At 41.6% G+C, this 16,865-nt stretch overlaps 1 protein-coding gene across 5 annotated transcripts in view; it reads right to left on the bottom strand.

The window, feature by feature from the left end:
* The window catches only part of CRMP (Collapsin Response Mediator Protein), a 265,863-nt gene that overhangs the window by 177,923 nt on the left and 71,075 nt on the right, over positions 1–16,865 (bottom strand). For 4 of the 5 annotated variants that reach the window (XM_071595919.1, XM_071595914.1, XM_071595915.1 and 1 more), the window contains exons 3-4: positions 2,972–3,046; positions 2,284–2,376 (exon numbers count right to left, since the gene is read on the bottom strand). In XM_071595919.1, coding sequence (XP_071452020.1) covers positions 2,284–2,376; positions 2,972–3,046 — 168 coding nt within the window. The remainder of the gene's footprint in view (positions 1–2,283; positions 2,377–2,971; positions 3,047–16,865) is intronic. The other variant, XM_071595916.1, reaches the window with a different exon arrangement.

Raw genomic sequence — 16,865 nt, 5'->3', positions numbered from 1 at the left:
TTGGACCTCTTTCCTTCTCAAAATGTGATACCTTGTCTGCGCAACTAAAAAAAATGTTTCCCTGACTTCAATGGTAGCGTGACGGCCGCAAATGACTTCATTTTATTACTCTCTACGCGTCTTGATCCACACATCCTCCCCTGTCTGACCACCTAATATCAACTGCGAAATGACCACAGAATGGACATTTGTTTTTTTTTGGAAAAAAAAATGAAGAAATAGATGATCACGTTGCTAGTAGCTAAAACGTCTCCTATGACGTGCTTTACCTTACCTTTGCTTTGAACGCTTGAGCCGAGTTTACGATTGTCGTCGGCATGGAGCATCAGCGGAAACTTAGGTCAAAATTCACGGCTATGTTTTATGATTGATTCGTCAACCATTAAGTGGATCGGTGACGTCGGCAATCATCGATTGTCTTCGTTTTTGTTCGGTTATTCTGCCTCTTTTACGATGACTGAAACATGCTGTGCGCGTACGCTGAAAAATCGTGAGCGACCAGAACAACTTAATACTTCACAATAACGGTTGGCGCCTGCCCGCTATCGTAAAGCCCACCACAGGGACGTGTACGCCGAAACAAGGGGTTTAAGTACCATAGAACTTCGATTCGATTAAAAACTTAAATTATAAATGTATTTCTCTAACTGACGTAGCCTTTTCGCTGAAATTGAACCGTCTCCCTTTCTGGTTTTCCCAAGCATTCCATTGCATTCGTCTAGTATACTATTGAGAAATCCATTTAGTTAACCGTTGACAGGGATATGCTATGGATGAGGTTATCATGTATCTTTTATAATGAGCAGATATCTTGTAACTCTGTAAGGCGTCTTACCAGTTACCAAAATAATTTACATGAATGTATACCATGTTTTGTTTGTGGTTTTTGCATGCGGTTTTTTTCTTAATTACGGGTGGTGCACTAACACTCCCCACCACACGCCCTTGCGGCGGCTTGTGGGGTATTAAGTAGATTTAGATGAATAAAAATAATTGACTGACAAAGACTTCTTCGAAAATAATATAATTTAATTCTTAAACTATCGCTGGGCTCGTATCGGTAAACTCGATTCCGAGGTCGGATGTTAAACTATAACTTCCGTGAATATTTTGGTGCATTGATTTTACGCAATGCGCGAGTTTTTGGGAATTCTTCTTGAAAGATATCTACGTCACGATTCGCAGGCATTCGCAGATGGCGAATCTCGATACATTGCCATACTCATGTGACTGATGTAACTTTCCATAGTGGCTTAATGCCGATACATCACCGATAACGTTTTAAGGAGGATTCGATAATTATCATATCTTATTTAAAAATCGATATTTTATTAATATTATTATTACAAATACACATGTGCTAATAGACATTGTCAGGTGGCACACAAGTCCCAAATAATGCAAAAGATAGTACATAAAACCAGACTTCAAAACACAAATCTCTTTAACAAAACAAGTGAATCCCCATCTCATTTACAGCCATTAATTAGCAAGAAGAAAAAAAAAAGATAAATTAAAAATAAAATTAAGCTATTACATATAATACATTACACCACACATCAATCAAATTATTACATATATGCCTTACATCTATTCTTAAAAGTATACACTCTGTTAGGAAAGGGCTCGAATATTTTTGCAGGTAAGGTGTTCCACTCAACAATTGTTCTATTTAGAAAAGAAAATTTTTTTTATTTGTTCTCTGTGCCCGGCATTTTACCTTAAATTTGTGATCATTTCTGCCTATAAAATTTGGGTTCCCCGCCTCTTTCCTAATATCTGCCCAAGCTTTCTCCCCCTTCAGAATGCGGAACATTCCACAAAGTCTGCTTACTTTCCTTCTAGTTTCTAGAGGTTCCCAGCCCAGCGTTTCTAGCATGTCAGACACACTCTCCATCCTCCTATGCTTCCCCAGAACATATCGGGCAGCCTTTCTTTGCACCTTTTCCAGTTTTTTAATATGACCTTCTTCATGAGGGTCCCATACAAGAGAAGCGTACTCTAAAATTGGTCTTACTAGGGTCTGATAAGCCTTCTCCTTGGTTGCTCTAACGCTCCCTTTGAGGTTTCTCATTACCCAATGAAGAGTTTTGAAAGCTTTCTTATAGATGTACTCCACATTTAGCCCCCACCCTAAGTCCTTAGTTAAATAAATATTTTATATTTGAATCAAAGATCATTTCCATCGATATACTTTCATATCGACATACGTCTGCATACCGTCACATCGCCGCGGCCGCGTGTGATTGATGGCTTTGCCTTGGGGAGGGGGGGGGGTCTTACCTCGCCGTCGATGGGCTGGGCTTGGTCCTCCGACGCGGTCTCTGCCTCAGCCACCTCCTCTGCCGTTCCGGGCTCTGGCTCCGCGGCGGCCATCTGCAAGAAAAGGAAAGGCGTGAGGGACACGATATTGATCACCGGGGTCAAGGGCGAGCGGGCCTGCACGAACCCCGGGGCCTGCGAACCCCCTCCCATTTGTAGGGGCCATTCGTCGGGTATGCGAACTTAGGAGAGTGGAGGAGGGAGAGCCCGACCCTAGGGTGCCCAATTTCCGGCGAAGGCCGGTTGGGGCAGCCTTAAACGAAGAGCATTGCGTGACATACTCATCTACCGCGTGTTTTCGCTACAGAAGGCCACGGCGAGAAAGGGACATTTTTTATTTTAAAAAAGTGTCTCTCTTGTATTAGCCGACTAATGTACTCCGTTTTTGGGTATTGTTGGGGATTCAAAATTTAATTGAAAGAATAGCCAAAAATTTAGTTGAGTATAAGGGATGAAATGCAAATATTGAAAAGAGTGTAATAAAATAAGAATCTTACCAAATTAAAAAAACAAAAAATGGATACATTATATAAATAATGTTGGTGAATTTGTGTTGCAATTAATGCAAATATTAATCGTTCTTCTTCAGAGTTAGGGGAATATGAATCAATTCTTTAAAAAAAATGGGCCGAACAGATGTTGTAGATACCTTAATGGGCGTGGTCTCCTCAACTTTCGGTTTTTGCTCTTCAATTGTTCTCTCCCGCCGTTTTGCAGCACGATCCTAAACAACAAAACAAGGAAACTTGAGAGTTAAATTAAAAAAATAAGTAAATTGCTCGTTATAAGCACAAAAAAAAGAATTACAGAAGAACATATAGCTTGAATAAATGAATTGAAAAAATAATTAACCTGCATAGAACGAAAACTTTAATGCATAAGACAACAGTGATGGTCTTTGTTTACCAGAAAAAACAAATGGATAATTAAAACAAAATTTCATGTGGAGAAAATGATTTGACAAATATAAAATTAAATAAATTAGTACAAATACACTCAAGGCTGCTTTTGGACCATTGATGGAGAAGGAGGGAGGTCGTGTGTCCAGGTGTCAAAAATCTGCCCAAACTAAGAGATTTATCGTTAATGCATTAAAAATTCACCAAAGCATTCGAAAAAAGCAGTCCCAAACAATGGGCAATTTAAAACGATTTAATGACGTAGTTTATTTAAAGTTGAGAAAATAACACGAACTTGCACAATAAAAACAGTCACTTATTTAGAGTACTCGTCTGGTGAATGCCAATGTCAAGGCCGTGGCATATAAGAGTGAAATGACGCCACTCCTTTTCTTTTTCATCAAATTTTCCAGAAAAAGTCTAATGAAGCCAATTTAATTGAAGATGGACTCGTAAGTTCTACTTCAGCGTATGACTGGTTGGAGTTAAGAGTGAAACCAGAGTACGAAAGTAGGCATTGAAAATTTCTGCCACGGCTGGGATTATTTAGCAACATTCAATTATGATATTGAAAGCCTGATGTGGCATCATCCTCTGCCACATATCCTATTGGTGGTTTCAGGGTAGAATTTATATCTCTGCATAACTCTGAGCCGTCTAAAAAATCTGAAGTCGTAGCTTTAGCGAGAACTTGAATTAATCCATGCTGACATTGGAAGGATAAGGAGTCCTATCACTCTACATTGGCATAGCACATACGCAGAAGTTATCCCGCAAAACAAATCATGAATTAGACCGACAATAAATCACGGAAATTGCAAATGATATATTTTGGTGACAGGAAAGGCTGCGATTGGCACGAGTCCAAGGTTAAATTTTCCCTAGCATAGACGTGGGAAAAATAGAAGACTTCTCTGGTGTACTAGTCTAGACTGAGAATGTGATAAAGAAGTACCACCTCAATATAAGCAAGAATAGAATTCATATGATAGACTGCAATCGAGGCGAGCCGTTGAATTTTCAAATGGGACTACAGAACGACGCACGTGAATAGGTTGAAGTGTTATGCTTTCGGGAACAAAATGACCGAGGATGGAGGAAGGAGGAGGGTAATGTTAAGCAGGATAGTAATGGCGGAGAAAGATTTTCTCTAAAGGATATTACAACGGAGGGCTCAATGAATCCGTAATCCTATCTCAGAGAGGAACCTGGCCGGTTGAGGAACTTCCGTCACGTTTTGGAGAGCCGCCATTGTGTTAGCCTACTCGGAGGGTGAAACGAGGGGGATTCACACCCCGTGGTTTCGGGTTTCGTAGCACTCTCCGACGGGAAACCCAAGAGTGATGAAGGAGTGAATGGCAGCCCGACTGGGTGTGGCTTACACACCTTTTTCCTGGAAGAGGCGAAGAGGTAGGAAGGATCTGTTGCTGAGGGGGACGGATGTAATTTTCCTCGAGGCAAGAAATTGATTTTAAAACGGATTCGGAGGATTTTTTCAAGTTCTAAGGTCATAAAGAAGAATAAATGGACCTTAAATCTCTCTAATACATGGTATGATCGCCAAAGTTTTCCATTGCCTTCCGTCTTCGAAAGGTAATAAAACAATAATATAATTCCGGTATATAAGAAAGAGTTGAAAGACGACTACGCTTCCCCAGCGGAAAGTAGTCATTAAAGGAAGAGGAAGGCATGAAATTCATCGTCAATTAATTGAAGTCTCCAAACGTGTCGTTCTTATTTGTTTTCGGCTACACAGAAATCCATGAATCTTATTTCTTTTGCTTTTTCTCCACCACACTGCATTTTACATCAAATTAGCGCACGGGACTTGAATGAAAACGTTTAAAAATTCCAAGAAAATTGTGCATACTCCAATTTCCTTTTTACATGAAGTGACTGTAATAAACTCTACAATTTAACGGGTTTTAAATTATCAGGGATGAATAAATTTTGAATGAAAACTGCTGGCGATTGGCCGTACACAAATATTCGCAAATGAATTCAGGCAAGTGCACCCAAGTTTTTATAAAGTAGATGAGATTTAGCAATACACGCGGATAACTTAGTCATTAGAGCCCGCGAAGGTTAGGAGTACGTAAACTTCACGAGGGCTTACGTTTGTTTACTCTACCTCCCAGATTCGAGTGGTGTTTGGGCTTGTTGAGGATCAACGATCCCCAGGCTACATCGTAAACTCAGCGAAGGTAAGCCCGTCACCAATATGACGTATACGTGCGTCAGACGTTTTCCGGACCCATAATCTTCGGGATTATGGGTGAGATCGTTTAAAAGTATACACATGCTCTCTCCCAGGATGCACAAACAGTACGACCTGTAGTACGGACCAGACACAATTGATCGGCAGCCAGAAGCATCAGCTGCTGGTTTCATCAAAACGATACCCACGGAGGTGTTACAATAAGAAGTTGGTGAGGAAGGCGTGAAATTCATCGTCCTTCACGTAGTCCTACCTCCCACAGCGTGGCGATACAGGTTGGCTCAAGGTCGCCTTGTGATGAAACAAAACACGTGTTTATACGACACGTGCTTTATGTATAAAAGACGACATATTTTTCTAACCTGAAAAACACGTTCTTTTCGAAAAATATTCATTTTAGACGCATCATTCGCTCTTAAGCATTTATGAAGACCTAAAATGCATCGAAGTAAAACTTAATTATTTTCATTGAATTTCTCTCAATACATAACCCTAACTGGATCTGTTTTAACTTTATTTTTAAACATTGTTTGTCACCTTTAAAAGCGCACGAACACCGTACTATAATCATACTGCCACTCCATTTGGGAAAATGTTGAACGATTGCATTCGACTATTATATCCCTCTAATTAAACTATTTCTTTTATTATCAAGCTGTTTTGGATTGGATTATTTACGGCAAATATTAACTCTGCCCAAATCCTGATCCCCAATGAAGTCACGCATTTTAATAACGTACATTATTAAATTGATTTTACGACAGAGAAAATACCTTAGGGACTGAAAAGGCCCAGTGAAATATGGGAGTCGGCTTGGTGCAAAATCTAGTTTAATGAGTTCCCACTCGTGGGCCCGAGTCCGAATCTCGGTAGTGGTAGGATTTTTCAGTGGTCTCCAGATCCCCTACTTGGTGTGCCATGCTTCCAGCATGGTACCCTAAGTAGGGATCTGGAGTTTCTCTCTACCTTTCCTCTCGTGCCCTGAGAAAAGTCCACTTCTGCCAAATTGCCCACCCAACCCTAATGGCGTAAATTACATTAGCCCTCGGACTCTCCCCCTGATAACTACTATCCCAAGTGATTAACAAGGGTGTAAAATGTATTTTCCTCAACAATAATTACAAACGAAAAAAATATACGGCCCACGTTTCATGGACCGTTTGTTTCTGTCATTCCTAGCTGCGCCGTTCCGACATCGCGCATGTCTCAGCCACTTCTATCCTCTAGGAAGGCGGCGATGACCGTGGGCTGGCGCTCTTCTCTGCGGGGATGAAGGAGAAAGGTCAAGAATAAGTCGCATGGGGCTGACGTCCCCATGATCCATCAGGCATCCGTTCGCGATCCCAACCCCGCACGTAGGGCGATCAATGGGAAATCGATGCGAATCGCTGCCGCACGGGATATTGCCATATCGACCGCCAATAAGTGATCCAATTAAGTTTTTATCCGATATGAACGCGGTATATATATTGCCAGTGATTTTTTTCTGTAACGATAGTTTTCAATCACCATGATGCATAAATGACTGATGATATCGTTACAATGGTCGCCCGAATCTGAACTTAAATTTTCGGGACGTATCCATATTTCAAAACCAGACACCTGGACTATTTCCTTCCATTCCACCCCAGTTGATTAAATACGCATTTTCTCACTATCACATGGTTTGTATTTTATAAGGGATTGGGAACAGGTCGACGGAAGATGCAACTTTTCTCGAGTAGAAAGGAGAGCAAGAATGGGGAGACTCAATTTTTGACATTTTTGCGTTTGATAGGTGCTCAAAATAACTCAGTTTTTTCACTGAATCCATCAAATAGTTGATCAAAATTATTGGAGAGATGTGCCTTTTTGTTAAAATGGAATTATGGCCATTTTCTGGTATCATGGAAATTATTAGGATTTCGGATTTGCAATAGCTCCCATTTCTCTTTGCAAACGACTCTAAATGAAGATATGTTCCATGAAATTTTCGTTTCTTTAAACTTCAATAAAGAATGATATTCTATGAAATTCGACAATGTAAACAACTAATATTTTAAGGCCTTATACGTTATATTTATTAGTTCAATTTATGAGTGCTCATCATTTTATTTGGATAGTAAAAAAGGTTATAAACGCGATAAATTATTATGTATAGGAATTAAAAAGGTTAAAAGCAGATTTGGCATAGCCCAGGTGAAAATGATACTGAATTAAATTTTTCTTAATTACTTTAAACTAAATAATACAATGCACAAAAAACTCAGGATTACATTATAAATAGTTTAAAAACGGTGCGTTATATGCCATTTGCTTCCGCAATACAAATAAAACATGCCAAATCATCGGAGAACTAATTAATTTTAGATATCATTGACATGAAAGATACCAATAGTCTTCAGATATCTGTCTATCTAATACGAATACTCTCAGTCGCTCCGGTAGTAATGGTATGAAATGTGGGTTGACAATTAGTAAGGCAGATGAAAACTTGGTGAAAACGAGACAGTAGCACACAGTGTTTTAACACTTCTTAAGTTTTCACGCAGATTGGATTCGCTTTAACAAGTCAGAGAGCGATTAGTTTTATCAGTTAGATTCATGAAACACATAATAGGTTAGTAGCCATTTTCGACAATGGGGTTTGGGTGGCACGCCTTAGAATATTAAGACGCGGGTGTTGACAGGAGCACGAGATATTCTTTGTACATGTTTTTTGTGCAACAGTATTTCGAACAACTCAGTTGCATCAAGTCTAAAAATTTTACACTCAACTTCTTTAGGGGAAGGGGAAGTCATTCTCGCGACCGCGGTCAATTAGATATTCACTGGAATGTGAATTTTCCTAGCGGCCATTCAACAGCGAGCGGAGGCGTCCTTTGACTCTATTTTGATATTCCTGTAACTATACCCGATATCAATGGTGTCTCGATCATTAAAAGAGGCTTTATAAATTAATGATTTTTCCTGGAACCTCATTTGTTTTCGCTCAGGCTTGAAAAGGTTAATCCAAGTGTTTTTATTATTATTCAAAAGTTCGAGTCTAAACGATTCCGGGAAGAGATTTGCAATACCCTAGGAGCCTCGTCCTAAGAGGTCATTTCAACCCACGGGGACTGAGATCGTTCTGTTTATAAGCCGATGGCTCGATTCGGTGACTGTTTTCAGAGAGGTTTTTCGAAGAGAGAACTTTAGGGACCACTTCCTGTGAGAGCTTGGTAGCCCCATGTTTTAGAGTTCCCGCGCCAAGATGGCCGTAGGGGTTCTAAACGCGTAGGGCCCGTGAGTACCGGTCGGCCTGATTGGTCTCAGAGGAGACGTAGTTTCAAGAGGTTTTGAGAACTCTGCACTTGGTTAAATTAAATGTAATGCAGGGTGTACTAATCATTGGCTCCCGGACACGGAATCCCTCGTTTCTTTCCATTCATGGTTGGCCAGAATCCCCAGTATTCAATCGTTGCGTTTCGATTGCCATCCCAAGAGTCAAGAGTGTCAAGGATGACTGACTGCAATGTTTTTTTAACTTCATCATTTCACTTGGAACACTAGGGGTCTACGTGAGAAAATTAAGAATATGTCATCCGCCACGACGAAGCTTTCTTCCAAACCCGCGAAGTGTAATGTCATCTCCTCCCGTCCAACACTCCATCAATAACTCTTTCCCATTTTCCTTCCCAAATTCATCAGACACCACCCGGTCCTCTTATTTGCCATCTGATCCTCTCCACCTCTACAACCCCCCTTCTCACACCATTCACTTTTTGTACCCTTCCCGTGAACTTCTCGTCACTCTCCAAAATGTATTTTGGTATATGATTTAATGCGACGCAAAACTGACAAGTTAACTGCCATGCTGAATTAAACCATAACAAAAGGTTTTGGCATCCAGCTGATACATCGACCAAAGAAAAACTCTATAACATTGCGTCATATGATTAGGTATTAAAATACTGATAAAATTGGTACTTGAAAATTTTTTAAAATGAAATTCAAAAGATAGTTGTCGGAACCACAGGCTTTTGTGTAAAATAGCTCTTAATCCAGTGGCTGTTAAGGAAGAAATGTGAAAGAATGTTGACCGGATTCAAAATATGTAAAAGAATTTACATCATTCTAAATTTCCCTGATAGCCAGACTAACAATGTATTTTATTGTTTACCCACTAACATACTGTTGTATTTCATTTAATACTCTCAATTACAAACTTATGTGCTTTTATATACTTAATGGTTTTTCTTTTAAACCTCGGTTCCTTTTTTCAATCGAGCCTCCACTTAAATAGTTCCATTATTTAAATGAATGACTCAGGTGTCAGTAAGTCATTCTTAACATATTTCTCGGATGTTTTCAATGACTGGAATGGCGTGTTTAGGGGGTTTTCCGTGTCATTGTAACCCCCCCCCCCCACGCAGCAAACGGTATCGCCCTGGCTACGCCACTGATCCAGTCACTCACCCAATCGGGGTTCAAATGGAAAATGAGTGCGTAATGGGCGGTGCGAGAGAATACATAGGAGGGGATTATGCCGAAAGGACCAAAACTCAGCTCGGACGTGCTGATGAGAATTCACCCCGAAAAAAACGCTGGGAATCAAACGGCTACTCAGTAAGCGCTCGGCGCTGGCCGGCGACTTTAATCGAGGGCAATTGAGGCGACCGAAACAAGTGAGTCACGACGCACACTCGACGAGGGTGGTGATGTCACGCGAAATATTAAATCGCACGCGGCCGTATGGGGAGGGGGGCATAAAGAGGGAACTGCGGGGGAGAGGTGGGTGGGGAAGAGAGAGGGAGAGAGAGAGAGAGAGGAAGGAGCTAGAGTTGGGTATGAGAGGGTGGAGGGGGCGTGGGAAAGGATTCGAGGGAGATCTCGGGGGGAGTCGCGTTGTCATCCGAAACGTGTCACTTCCGTTTTACAGATGAACAAACGGGGACTGAAGCACCCCATCGTCACCGACTGCTCCCCACTTCCTCCGATTAAGAGGGCACCGAGGAGGTTCGAGGACTTTTCATCGACCTACGACCCGCAGTGAGCCTCGTGCCTGCGGTCGTCAAAAATTCGGACCTCACAGACAAACTACACTCATATATGTATATATATATATATATATATATATATATATATATACACACACACATAGTGTTCGTACTTTATATGTGTTCCTATCCCTTTTCCCTAAATATAATTCCATGTGAATGAATATATATATATATATATATATATATATATATATATATATATATATATATATATATATATATATATATATATATTCGAATCACGCGGACCAATTAACAATGGGTTTCCCTGAAAAACGTAAAAGCATCTATCATAACAAAATGGCCGTGAAAGTTCCAATTTTTATTAAAAGTTGTTATCACACTGGTTTAAGTATTTAAAAAAATTATGAAAGCCTGCATAAATGCTGAAAATTTAGTATTGCGAAATCTACTGCTGTCATTTCTGAATTTTATCGCGGGCGATCAAAATATTTTCGCAAAACCCGTTCTGTGGTCGATTTCGTAGCCTTTATTCAACAATGACTGCGCGAGCAGATAGATACGACTCCCCATAAAATATACCATTGTAAAAGCTTCTGTAACTCTGGCGTAATACCATATAATCCAATTGGGCCAATTTATATGGCAATGCCAGAGAAATCACCGTTGTTCTATATAAAGACATTGCATATCATGGAGAGTCGAAAGAGATGAGTGTTCGTTTTAGAGGCCTAGAGTTTTTTTATTGATTTAGTGACAAACTTAGCTTTATATCATGGTTAGCCAAATCAAAAGACAGTAATAAAGCGTAGACTCATTCAAATACTTAAACATTGCCATTACTCACGACTTCTCCAGGATGAAACATATACGAGGAATAAGTGAAAACTAGCACAAGGTAGGATTTATTAGAAAAGTATTGGGTAAATATACAATAAGTTGGAAGAGTAATGTTACTTTCCACTAGTTAGGCCTAATTAGAATATGCTGCAAGTTTATGGGATCCTTGTGAAGTTGGATTGGTTGCCGCATTAGATCGAGTGCAGCGCAGAGGAGCTGGAATTGTAAAACCTTGTTATGACAAACTGAGTGGCGTACCCAAATTATCAGAGGAACTAGATTGGGAATCAGGTATGAAGCGAAGTTTAAATCGCATATTAAATCTTCTGATTAAAATGGCTGGCTGCGTCGTTAGAGGTGCCGTTGAAGATGCTTTATTAGCCCCATAGTACTACGGTATGAGAGATCATGTAAGGAAAATTCGAGCAGAACAGATAGATTTCAGATATCATTTTTCCCAAAACGATAAGAGATCAGAATAACATTCTCTAACTGCCATAGGGGGGAAGAGTTTTTTCATATTTTTTTCATTCTAAGTATTCAACTGTGTTGTCGTTATTTTATCTAAACTTATTTATTGCCCTCCTTGTAACTAACAGCTACTCTCGAATTTGTAGAACTATATAGACACTGAAAGTTAAGAAAAAAATAATTTCTGATGTTTAATCACCCCCTGCCGCATGTCCTAGCTTTGGATTGAAAGGTACAATTTATAAATAGCAAAATATATTAGAAGGGTAGAAGAGAAAGGGGTAGAGAGAGATTCACTCCTCACGTCTTTCCCTCACTTCTAGCCTTGCCCTGTTGACCTTTGAATCCTAATTACCAATAAAAGGTAATTGCCTGAGGACTTCAAAGTAAAAGTCTGAATGTTTTTGCAGTACCTTTCCACTTCCGTCTTCCCTTTCTTACTTCCTCCTCAATGTTTTTTTCCCTGCACAACATATGTATGTACAAACCTAACCTCCTGTGACTTCATCGCACACTCGTACTTAATTCGAAAGAAACTGGGTGCCATTCATCTTCCGTGGCGGCGGCGGACCAATCTGGGCATTTCAGGCCCCCGTGCCCCTTTCCCCCTTCTCTACCCTCCCCCTCACTCGCGGAGGGCTGTGCATGAGGGAGCGACGGCGTGCAGGCTGCTGCCTTACAATAGTGCGCGATCCGAGAGAAGGAAAAGGAAGAGATCGGGAAACCACAAAACACAAGAGAACGGGGCACGAGACAGCAAGAAAAATTCGAGAAACTACTGGCTTCCCACCCAGAGGGAAAGGACTCGGATTCCGACGAGGATTCGAATTTTTCAGAGATATTTCGATCCCTACTTGTTTAGAGAGCGTTTGGTGTACCCCGTCCATCGGATTAAATTTTAAATTTTGTGATTTAAAATTAAACGTTAAATTATGTGACTCTCGGCGCTTCTTCGTGAAGACTAGGCGGCCGGGTTTCCCTCAACCCTTCCCCAACTCCTCGAACATCGTACCCCTAACATATTCAACTCAAATATTCCGAGTGTAGCAAATCAATCCAGCAATCGGTCACCTTTGACCAAATGACTACGCGAGAGAGGAGGACGCAAATAGGAGGGGGGCTCTGCTTTTTCCGTTTACCCTACCATGCGGTTCGAAGAAGATTGTAAGTTATTCAATATACGCAAGGGAAAGATTTGGGAGGGTCGCGGAGAGAGGGGAGGGGGGGCACGAAGGGGACCTGAGAGGTCTCGGTCTGCGACTACGCTGGGGAGTGTTAAGGGGAGGAGGAGGGAGTGGTCCTCCCCAGCCATCCCCTCCCAACGACCCCTCCCCATCCCCAACTCTACGGCCACGCCCTTGGCCCGGCCACCATTTCGCGAGTCTAGGATCTACCATTCAGCCTCGTCCCCCGGCACTCGTCCCCCTTCCCCCGGGCCTTCTTTGCCACCCGCCCGCCCAGCCTATATGCCGCAGTGTGGCGCAGGGAGGAGAAAAAGTGAACGGAAGAGGAGCGAAGAAGATGATGATGTCAGAGGGAAGAGGGGAAGAGGATTGGTGGGGAGGGACACGTGTTCATTACCCCGTGAAGCCCTTACCCTCCTCGATCCCTACTGCCTTTTGCCGCTAAATACCGCCGCGGACGAACGGAGAGCGTCACGCGTGCCCTGGGAAACTTAGCCACGGGCGGAGTACCGTGAAAACAATAAAAATTATATCAGTTTTGACACATCCGCGTCGTACCCCCGCACGCCGCGAGTAACGCGAATGGTGCAGTTCGAGAGCCTCGGAGATTTTTAGGGACGGCAGGAAATATTCAAGAAAAAAGCCTGTCATGAACATCAACTACCCCGGTAAGCTATGGAAATAGTGTCCACTCAAGCTCAGAAGCGGCGTAAGTCTTTTTTTTTCGTGAGTACTTCCGAAAAATGCTATCGTGTCAACTGCAGACACAACTTGTTTTACACTGCGCGTTTCATTCTAATTGAAATTCGAACTATTTTCATTCCATTTTCGGCTGCTTTTTGACAAGGCCGCTGCGAAGCGTTTCTCCCTCGTCGGGAGATCCCGGAGGATGGCGCCGTGCCGGGCCAAAGGTCACCAATCAGCGGCAAGACCGACAGTTAAATTAAGCCGGCCACGAAGGCCCTATCTCCGGCGGTGGGACTTCCAGTCAGACAATTTTCCGTCTCGATATCCGAGATATTCCACCCTCTTGTCACTGCTTGAAGAGAAAACGATGGGATTGGAGAATTTTTTCGTGTTATTTTTCATCCGCCACACCTCAATGAAACGAATTTCAAGATAACTACGGGACGGAGGCAGGGACATATTTATGTAGGCACTACTCATGCAGTAACCGACATTCCATGAAAGTGGCAGAGGAGGCCTTCCATTCAGACGGTCCAAGTTAAGAAGATGACTGCGGTTTCTAAGCTAATGGACATCACAAAATTAAGAAGTCCTGAGGATTGCTACCTCGTAATGTCCAATTCTCGACCGTAAGTTACTTCGCGTAGTTAGGCCTCTTCGGGGATTTCCCATGAGAAATATCACAGTGGGACGGATCTTCGCTGAGGTGGGGGATACCAATGCTTCATGCCAAGTCGTATCAAGCGACCCCACACGGCACACCGTGCGCGAATGACGCCCTCATTTAGGCGGCGAGAGGAACGTTTGAAGGGGCGGGTTAATGCTGGGATCGTCTGTGACGACGCCGTCGGACACGCGATCAAGCGCGTCCGAATATTTGTCACCGTTTGCATTTCTTTTTCGCGTGTGCTTGCGTACAAAATAACGCCTCATTGCCGTCAAATTTAGGATTGACGAAGAGAATTAGATTTTACATCATGTTACTAGATACTCATCTCACATGCGTAGAGAAGTACTCGTATTTTAAAACCACGCCTTTCGTGGGGAGCGCATATAAGGAGAATATGAATATGGGTTCACTTGAAATAAAATCGGCTTCATTAAACAGGTAGTGGGGAAATATAATGAGGGCGTTAAAGAGAGTTATTTCACTTAAGTTAGGCCACATATGGAATAGGGCGCCAAGTATTTGGGAGAATGCGTTGCTCAAAGAAATAGATAAAGATTTCAGAAATTAGGCTGGGAGCCGCTTGAGATGCAATGAGTGCAAGCGAGGCTTAGACTTTTAGCAAGGTTAAGAACATGCTAGTCAACTATGACACAAAGGGAATTATAATGACCCCACAATATACCAACAATATGCATACCACAATATACATTGTGGTTGGACCACAAAGATAAAATGCGGGAGATGGACTCCACTACAGGTAGATACAAATATTCATTCTCGGACAATCAGGAATCACAAACAAAAGTAGAAATAATTAAAAGTAATAATATTTATAGCAAATATATTCGAATTACAAGCGAGAACAAGATTAAACGCTGCATAGACATATGGTACATTCGTAGGTGGATGTGCACGCTTATGTTAGTTGCCTGTATATAGTATGTATTTACATATGTGAAAGTTAAAATGGATGTAAATATCTCTGCAGACGTGAATTGGAATGCTTTTTTTTTGCATGTAGTTTTACTCTATTATACGGAGGGTTTCCTATCACCCCCCCTTCACACGCCCTTGTGGCGGATTGCGGGGTTTTGTATATTTATGTAGATTTCGATGTAGATGAGTGTCGGGTAAGATTTGTACCAGGTTTGTTTTAATCCGCGTGCAAAATATCCCCTAATTTGCGATAGCAATGCAAATCTCCACATTGCTTCAAGTACTATTTGAAGTGCGCAGAGACTCTATCTATCATGCCATCCACGTTCCTCTCTACGTACCCGATTGCGGTGACTGGCGGGATATTGTGTAAATGTAGATGTATTTTACATCTAGTTAATGTAGTGATGCAGATTTTTGGTATATTCCTTCCTATTTTTGAATTAATTAACATATTAATTGGAAAGGAACACTTAAGCAACACTTTGACATGACTTTATTAGTGTGGAATCTCCTCACGCCTAACAGTCTAGCAGTGGACTGCAGGTTACATGTAGATAAAGAAAAGGCAAAAAATCTACTGCAGTGCAGAAGACTTAAAAACAATTGGGAGGCTCGTAGGGAGGAGTGGAGCAGGAGTTTCCCCTCCGAGTCACTTTGAACACTTTTTGTTGTTACTTCGTAGAAGAGTCACTTTTTTGTGAATTTCCCGGGCAATTGATTGATTCTCAACCCTCACTTGACTCGAGTTATTTTATTTTGGAGCGAGTATGGGAAGGAGAGCGGTAAGAAAAAAAATTCTCGTAGTTTCCTGGCCTAGCGATTCGTTTTGAGGTATAGATGTAAAAACATTTTAATGTGAAATTTTGATCTTTACATCCAAATATCGGTACCCTAGTTAAACATTGATGCTACATAGACATAAAGGTGATAGGGCAAAAACCGATACGTGAGGTCGTGCTGCTTATCACATCACGGAGTAACCTTTGTTAGACTTAAGAGTACGTGTCCAATTTGCAAGGCAGCTCAATACGTAATTTATAGCACAGAGAAGAAGTAGGTAAAAATGTTTTTCCAGCGTGAATTCATGGGATATATATATACGAGGGTCATCCGGAAAGTAGTACCCGTTCGTGAAATAAAGACACAAAAGTAAATATTAACAAACATAAAAAATTTTATTTGAAAGAGGATACTTTAAACTACTTCTCAACATAATCTCCAAGCAAATTAAGGCATTTGTCATAACGTGTGACAAGTTTCTGTATTCCTGCTGCATAGTCCTTCGCCGCCAGCTCATTGAGATACGCGAGGGACCCATCTTGCACAAATTTTTGCATAATGCAGATGGTGTCTAACAATTTCATGAACAATTGTTCGAGAAACATTGGGAAAATGCTCACAGATGTCATCAATTGTGACGCGCCGATCGTTCCTCACGAATTCGTCAACTGAGCTCACCAGTTGGTCTGTAATGACAGACGGTCTCCCCGAACGCTCATCGTCGTGTGTGTTCCCCCTCCCCATGTTGAAGTTGCGACACCACCGCCGAGCAGACGACTCGTCCATTACATTGTCTCCATACACCTCCTTTAATTGGCGATGAATATCACATGGGCGAACGTTTCTTGCATTGAGGAATTTAATCACTGCCCT

This window comes from Hetaerina americana, unplaced genomic scaffold (genome assembly GCF_022747635.1).
Source record: "Hetaerina americana unplaced genomic scaffold, ioHetAmer1.1.p SCAF_70, whole genome shotgun sequence".
Taxonomy (NCBI): Eukaryota; Metazoa; Arthropoda; class Insecta; order Odonata; family Calopterygidae; genus Hetaerina; species Hetaerina americana.
The sequence above is the reverse complement of the archived record's forward strand: the minus strand, read 5'-3'. Positions and strand labels throughout refer to the sequence as shown.